Source organism: Musa acuminata, chromosome BXJ3-8, assembly GCF_036884655.1.
Source record: "Musa acuminata AAA Group cultivar baxijiao chromosome BXJ3-8, Cavendish_Baxijiao_AAA, whole genome shotgun sequence".
Classification (NCBI taxonomy): Eukaryota; Viridiplantae; Streptophyta; class Magnoliopsida; order Zingiberales; family Musaceae; genus Musa; species Musa acuminata.
In genome coordinates this window covers 31,555,615-31,563,561 of record NC_088356.1, presented here as the reverse complement: position 1 = coordinate 31,563,561, position 7,947 = coordinate 31,555,615, and the positions used below count along the sequence as shown (strand labels likewise).

The 7,947-nt window shown below is 59.2% G+C and overlaps 1 protein-coding gene across 1 annotated transcript; it reads left to right on the top strand.

Moving 5' to 3' along the window:
• Positions 1 to 3,511: 3,511 nt before the first annotated feature.
• LOC135644166 (uncharacterized) lies at positions 3,512 to 5,995 on the top strand. Its single transcript, XM_065161633.1, has 2 exons — positions 3,512 to 5,257; positions 5,354 to 5,995. The coding sequence occupies exons 1-2, from the start codon at positions 3,512 to 3,514 to the stop codon at positions 5,993 to 5,995; spliced, it is 2,388 nt and encodes a 795-aa protein (XP_065017705.1).
• Positions 5,996 to 7,947: the final 1,952 nt, after the last annotated feature.

The following is a 7,947-nucleotide window of genomic DNA, read 5'->3' as shown; positions in this document are numbered from 1 at the left end:
AAACTACCCTTTTACACCCTTCTTATCCTTTTCACAGGTTTATGAGACAACCTTTACACCCCCACTTACTCCTCTCTTAAACTGCACTAACACATAGAACTTTCAAAGGAGTTCTCACAAGATTACAACAACGTTTTTCTTCTTTTTTACTCTTAATTCTTGTGTATTTTAACAAGGGATGAGAGGGGTATTTATAGGCCTCAAGTGAATTCAAACTTAGAGCCTAAAAGTGTCTCATCCCTAGTTTTCGGGGTACTGATTGATAGGGGTAAAAACAAATAGGACGGGACGCACCAGATTTGACGTAACACCGCCTGACGTCAACCACCCCCTGAGGGGGGCGACCATTAACGATGATGTAACATGCACCCTCGCTCACCGTACCCAGACGACCTCACCATCTGACCACGCGCGACCGGACGAGGCAGGGAAAGGCGACGACCAAGGCTCGCCATACCCTGCGGTGACTCGACCTTCCACGCAGCGCCCACGATGGCAGCGGACACGGTTAGGTGCACGGCCCTATCTCGGCGGGATGGCGCATCGGGTAGCATCGAGCTCACCTATAAATACCCTTGGGCTCCAAGCGAGCAAGGGAAGCAAAAAAAAGGCACGATTCCACTCTCAAACCCCTCTCCTCATCACTAACTTGATCGTCGGAGGGGTCGGGCCGAATCGCCGACCCGACCTGTGTGCAGGTACTCGATCGAGACCGACCCAATGTCGCGAAGCATCCCAAGCTGACTCTCTGCAAACGACCGCCTCAAGATCCCGGAGAGAGCCCCGCTTGATCCCGACCGTTCGGGCCCCTGAACCAGCCGCGTCGCCCCCAAGGTGACGGCTACAAAAGTTACTTACCGTAACAGATTGGCGCTAGAGGAAGGGCCTCCGAATGTTGAGCGATCAGCGAATCCACCTAGACGAGCCCTCGGCCATTGGGCTCCCCATCCCGGGGGAACACCCCCCCCCACGATGAAACCCGTGACGAGCGCCCCGCAGCGATGTCAGAACGCTACTGGCAGCTGTTCAATGATCCAGGCCTATCACCTCCCGATGGTGTACTTGTTGGTCCATCGCCCGTGTCCCCCGAGGCCTTCCACGACCTCGCTTATCAGGTCCGAGCCCTGACGAGCATGGTGCAGACCATCATCCCGATCGTCTCCCAGCAGACCCCTCCGCACACGGCTCGACCTTCGCAGCAACAGGAAGCCCTCGTCCACCCTCATGTACCCCTCCCCGAACTCCCAGGCACGCCCCGGAATCTGACAACCCGGCCCGGGAGCCGGGAGGCGGAAGACACGGCCAGCCGCCCCGAGCGCGGAGCTCCGTCCGCCGATTCCACAAATGCCCTACGAGCTCAGCTGCACCTCGTCAGTCAAAGACTCGACGAAGTACAACAGGAAGTTCGCAAGTCAAAAGGAGAGCCCGGGGTAGATGGACAGCAGGGATCCCCCTTTACCCCCGAGATCCAAGATCAGGCGATCCCGTCACACTTCCGCCTCCCCTCGCTGGACGCATACGACGGCGCCGCGGACCCGGCAGACCATGTGGCCGCTTTCCGCGCTCAGATGGCGCTGTACGGGACTTCCGATGCCTTGATGTGCAGAGCGTTCCCAACGACCCTGCGAGGCCCGGCCCGCGCGTGGTACAGCAGTCTGAAGGCCGGGACCGTCGCCTCCTTCGACCAACTCGCTAAGGATTTCGAGCTTAACTTCTTGGCTTATGCCCGACCGAAACCGTCCATGGCATTGCTCCTCGGGCTTAACCAGAAGGAGGACGAGCCCCTCTCCCATTTTGTGAACCGCTTTGCGACGCAAATCCGTGGATTATCGGACGCTCACCCATCTCTCTTGATGCAGGCATTCATGACGGGCCTGCGGCCCTCCAGGTTCTTCTGGTCGCTCGTGGAGCGGCCCCCCGCTGCGATCCCTGAAATGCTCCAGCGTGCCAGTCAGTTCATCGCCGCGGAGACCTGGATGGCCGGGAAGCGGGAGGAGAACAAAAAAGTCAAATCGGAGCCGCCCCGACAGCAGCAACCCGCCGCCTCCCGGCGAAGGTTGGACAGACTCGACCCGAGGTCTCCTCCTCCCGCCTTGAACTCGTCTTGAACTGAAATATTCCTGCACGAGAAGGGGAAGGGACTACTCAAGGACCCTCACCCGATGAGGAGCCCGCGGACCGCTCGAAGTACTGCCGGTTCCATCGGTAGCACGGGCACGACACCGAGCAGTGCCGCGAGCTGAAGAGGCAAATAGAGGAGCTCATCCTCAGAGGGCACCTCGGCCAGTACCTCCGGCTGAACAAAGAGCAGTCACCTCGCCCGGAGGGCCCCGTCGAGCGACACATCGATGTGATAGCCGGGGGTCCCACATCGGGGGGAGGCTCCACGTCGGGCAGAAAGGCGTACGCCCGAGCCGCTCCCGACGAAGACTCGGGACGCAATCCCGAGCCCGAGATCACCTTCCCAACTGGAGCCGCCGAGCGACCCGACCATGACGACGCCCTGGTGATATCGGCCAGGGTAGCCAACGCGCAGGTTAGAAGGATCATGGTCGACACGGGGAGCTCGGCCGATATACTTTACCTCGATGCCTTCCGGAAGCTGGGCTTGGCCAGGGAGAACCTGAGCCCGATGTGCTCAGCGCTCATCGGATTCACGGGAGATTCAATATCGCCCCTGGGGGCTATTACTCTACCCTTGACTCTGGGGACCCCACCGAGGTCGAAGACGGTGATGACCACCTTCCTGGTCGTCGACCTTCCCACTGCTTACAACGTCATACTCGGTCGGTCGACCCTCAATAAGGCCAGAGTCGTCGTCTCGACCTACTACCAAACCATGAAGTTCCCGACTCGTGCTGGAGTCGGAGAAGTTACGGGAAGCCACCGAGTATCCAGGCGGTGCTACCTGACCACCGTTTCTTTGCACAAAAGGGCTAGGACCGGGCCACCACTGGAAGACTCGCGGGAAGCGAAAAAGCTGGCCCCTCACCCCGAGCCGAGCGGATCCACCGTTGACATTCCTTTGCGAGAAGCTCGGCCAGACCAGACAGTCAAGATCGGGTCAGAACTACCCGAGAGGGAACAGGAGCAGCTCGTTGGTCTCCTATGGGAAAACGCCGATGTCTTCGCCTGGTCCCCATTGGACATGACGGGCATTGACCCAAAGGTCGCAGAACACCATCTCAACATCCCACCTGACACTCGCCCCGTGAAGCAAAAACCCAAGCGCCAGGCCCCTGACCGACAACGCGCCATACAAGAGGAGGTGGACCGACTCTTAGCAGCTGGCTTCATAGAAGAAGCCAAATATCCACAATGGTTGTCCAATGTAGTCCTCGTGAAAAAGCACAATGGAAGCTGGAGGATGTGCGTTGACTACACTGGTCTCAACGATGCGTGCCCCAAAGACTGCTACCCCCTCCCAAAAATCGACCAGGTAGTCGACGCCACAGCCGGGCACGCACGCCTCTCTTTCATGGATGCCTACTCGGGATACAACCAGATTAGGATGGCGCCCGAAGACAGAGAGCATATGGCCTTCCTCACTGACCAAGGGGTATACTTCTATAAAGTTATGCCATTCGGGCTGAAAAATGCCAGGGCCACATACCAAAGAACGGTGAACAAGATGTTCGCCCATCAGATCGGGAGGAACATGGAAGTCTACGTAGACGATATGATTGTGAAGAGCCAAAAGGCCGGAGCGCACCTTGCCGACCTAGCCGAGGCGTTCGCCACGCTACGCAGGTTCGGCATGCGGCTCAACCCCACAAAGTGCGCCTTCGGCGTCACCTTCGGCAAATTCCTTGGGTTCATCGTACACGAAAGAGGAATTGACGCCAATCCCGAGAAGGTTCAGGCAATAATCAACATGCAGTCCCCCCGGACGATCAAAGACCTGCAGCGACTTAACAGAAGGCTTGTCGCCCTGTCTCGCTTCCTCGCTCGATCGGGCGATCGCTGCCTCCCATTCTTCAAGGCGCTCAAAAACCCGAAGAACTTCCAATGGACATCAGAATGTGAGGAGGCTTTCAAGCAAGTAAAGCAGCGACTGGCCAGCCTCCCCCGGCTCGCCTCTATCTCTCCCGGCGAGAAGCTGGGCCTCTACTTGGCGGCCTCCCCGCATGCAGTCAGCTCTATCTTGATCAAGGAAAACTCCGGCCAACAACTCCCGGTCTACTACGTTAGCCACGTCCTGGGTGGACCCGAGGGGCGTTACCCACCGATAGAAAAACTCGCGCTCGCCTTGGTGCTCTCGGCTCGGAAGTTGCGCCCCTACTTCCAGGCATACACGGTGGAGGTCATTACCGACCAGCCTCTTCGACAGGTCTTAACCAAATTCGATGTTGCAGGATGGCTCCTCAAATGGGCGGTGGAGCTCGGCGAGCACGATATAAAATACGTGCCCAGGACCGCCATCAAGGCCCAGGCGGTAGCCGACTTCATCACGGAATTAACCCAGATAGAGGACGGAGACCTCAAGCAAACCCCCGAAGCTTGGACCCTACACGTGGACGGCTCGGCCAACTCAAGGGGTGCCGGCGCGGGACTGGTTCTCCTCGCCCCTGACGGACGCTCGTTCGAGCGTTCCCTCCGCTTCGGGTTCAGAGCCACCAACAACGAGGCGGAGTACGAGGCACTCCTAGCAGGACTGAGGCTGGCCCTCGAGATGCAAGTGGTCGCAATACACGTCCTCACCGACTCGCAGCTCGTAGCCGAGCAGCTCGGCGGAGGATACGAAGCTCGGGACGCGACCATGGCGAAGTACCTGGCACAAGTAAGGGACCTAACCGCCAAGTTCCCTTTATGTTATCTAATATTCCGAGGGAGAAAAACGAGCGAGCAGACGCGCTGGCTAAGTTGGTGTCCAAGCCGACCTCCGAAGCGTGGCCAGAGGTTGAGGAGCTTCCTGCTCGCTGTTGAAGTGGCAACTACGGCCCCAGGCAGTGCGCCGATCACGTGGGTGCAGGCGCTGCTGCGCTTCAAGCGGGATGGAACCCTCCCCCTTGACGAAGCCGCGGCTCGGCGCCTGCGTCGTACGTACGCATGGTACACCGAGGAGAGCGGGAGGCTTTACAGACAGTCCTTCACCTATCCCCTCCTGCGGTGCTTGGAGCCTGACGAAGCCCAGGCGGTCCTGGCCGAAACCCACGAGGGGGTTTGCGGTGAACACATTGGCGGGCGGACCTTGGCACACAAAATACTCCGCCAAGGCTATTACTGGCCGACCCTGTGCCGGGATGCGAAAGCTTACGTATAGCGGTGCGGTTCATGCCAGCAACACGCCCGCGCACCCTGACAGCCCGCGGTCCCGCTCAGCCCCATCGATTGCGCGTGGTCGTTCGCGCAGTGGGGCTTGGACCTGCTCGGTCCCTTCCCACTAGCCCCCGGGCAGCGGGAGTACATAATCGTAGGAGTGGACTACTTCACAAAGTGGGTTGAGGTCGAGCCGCTGGCGACGATCACAGAACGTCAGATGAAGAAGTTCGTGTGGAAAAACCTAGTCACCCGGTTCGAGTTGCCCAAGGCCATCATTACAGACAACGGACCTCAGTTCGCCGGCAGAAGATTCCGTGAGTTCTGTGCCGGTCACGGCATCCAGCTAAGGTTCAGTTCAGTGGCCCACCCTCAGACGAACGGGCTGGCAGAGGTAACCAACCGATCCATCTTGGACGGACTCAAAAGAAGAGTGTCTACGGCCCGATCGGCCTGGACGGACGAGCTCCCCAGCGTACTATGGTCGCTGCGCACCACGCCCAAGGCCGCGACCGGAGAGTCCCCGTACAACTTGATGTTTGGGACCGAAGCTGTCTTGCCACCCGAAATGACTATCGCCACCCTTCGGACAAGGAACTATGACGAGGAAGTCTCGAACGAGGGACTTCGTGCCAGCCTCAACGTGCTCGAAGAGCGACGCTCCGAAGCGCACCTAAAAGCCCTCTCTTACCAGAGAGCCGTCGCAAGGGTCTACAATAGAAAGGTACGACCCTGACCAATCAGGTTAGGCGATCTAGTCCTGCGAAAGGCCGAGGTCAGTGACCCGACCCGAGCGAGGGGGAAGCTAGCCCCCAAGTGGGAGGGACCTTATCGGGTCACCGAAATCGTCCGACCAGGTACTTATCGGCTCACGACAATGAGCGGCTCTCCCCTGCCGAGAACCTGGAATGTCTGGAACCTTAAGAAGTTCTTTGTCTGAAGTAAAGAAACTTTCCTCAGAGGAAGCGTCCCACCAGGATGGGAAGAAGGCAGTAGTCGAGAGAAGAAAGAGTTTCCTTTTGCATGGAAGGCAAGCCCACCTACAAGACTCGACTTACAAAAAATCAAGGAGTTTTTCGTCTGAAAAAAGAAGCCTTTTATCGAAGAGTCTGAAAAAAGAAGCCTTTTATTGAAGAAAGCAAGTCAACTTACAGAGCCCGACTTACAAAAACAGACCAGCAAAAACAAAGTACAAGGACCCCTCTTTCTCGCCAGGCAGCTCAGAGCTCCTCCACGCGATCGTCGAAGGGGACCTCCTCGGGCATGTCCACCCCTTGGTCCTCGGGGTGAGGGGCGAAGGGATTCTCCTCCACCTCGAGGCCAGGGTGGCGAGCGCGGAAGTGGGACGTGGCGATTCGGTATCCATATTCGAAGGATACCCGTCCCATCCGCGTCAGCCCGAGCTCGAACCCCTCCGACCTCTTGTATGCCTCGAGGAGCTCCTTATCTTTGGCGGGTCGAAGTCGAGCCTCCTCTGCCAACGCCTCCGAGGCCGTTCTGGCCTCAGCCTTCGTCTCCTCCAGCTTCTTGCTGAGGGTGCTCGCCTCTGCCTTCACTAGACGGAGCTCGGTCCGCTCCACCCTTATCATCTTCTGGAGCCCCTCGTTCGCCTTCTGGGAGGCCTCGAGCTCCGACCGAAGGCGCGCCGCCTCCGCTTCAAGATCCGCCGCCCGCTGCTCAGCAGCCGCCACGGCCTCCGGACCGGCCCCGGCCCGGACCTCCTCGACCTGGCGATGGAGCTCCGCGTTGCGGTTGATAAGGCCCCCAATGACGCGGCCGGCGTCGCGCACCCTGTCCATCAGGGCCGTAGCGTAATGAAGCACCTGCGATTAGAAAGAACGGGTTAAAAAGGGGGGGCAGCGCCAGGCAAACAAGACTAGCCAAAACAAAAACAGAAGTACTTACCCAGATCAAGAACTGGGCGGACTTGTTAAGCAACGCCTCCGAGGGCAGCACATATAAATCCCGAGCCATGTCAGGATGAAGCGCACCTCGGAGGAACGTCGCAGTAGGATCCCCTCCGGCCCACACCCTATCCCCTCGGGACAAACCGCCCTAGCGGGTGACTAGGGGGTCGCTGGGTCTCCCGGGTGGGGCCTCCCCCACCAGTCGAGTCAAGAACGGCTCCCCGTCCCCGGCTGGTAGCCGACACAAATCACGTACAGAGGACGGTCGCAGATCCTTCCCAGCAACACGCCGGCTGGGCCCAGCCTCGCCCCGCCGGAGACCTTCCTCAGCCCCCTTTGATGGCCCCACCTTCGCCTTCTTCCGAGGGCGCCCGACCTCGACCTCTGAAGGTGCGTCCTTCGTACCGAGCTGCGAGTCGGTCGGCAACGCTGGAAGGGAAGACTGCGAGTCGGCCGGAGGTGCCGAAGGAAGGGCCGGCGGCGCGTCGCTTCCGAGAAGTGACCGGAGGTTCAACATTTCTGCAAAGGGTGAGAAAAGCGTCAGCAGCAAGGAAGGGCCGCACGAACACCCGAACCAAACGACAACTAACGTACCCAGAGGCATCGGGCTGAGGCCCGCCTCGACCAGCCACTCCTCGGTCATGTTCCGGAGGGCCTGTGACTTGGGAAGAATCTCCCTGAGCCGCCCCAGGTCGAGACGCTCTGCTTCGCCCAAACTTGGGGTGGTATTGTCGATCGCCATCGCGGACCAACGAACTCCGAAACCCCAGTCCTACGCACA

Coding starts and splice junctions, on each gene's coding strand:
- LOC135644166 (XM_065161633.1), top strand. CDS start 3,512: ATGGCGCCCGAAGACAGAGAGCATATGGCCTTCCTCACTGACCAAGGG. Junction 5,258..5,353: donor GCCGGGATGCGAAAGCTTAC/GTATAGCGGTGC, acceptor TCGTTCGCGCAG/TGGGGCTTGGACCTGCTCGG.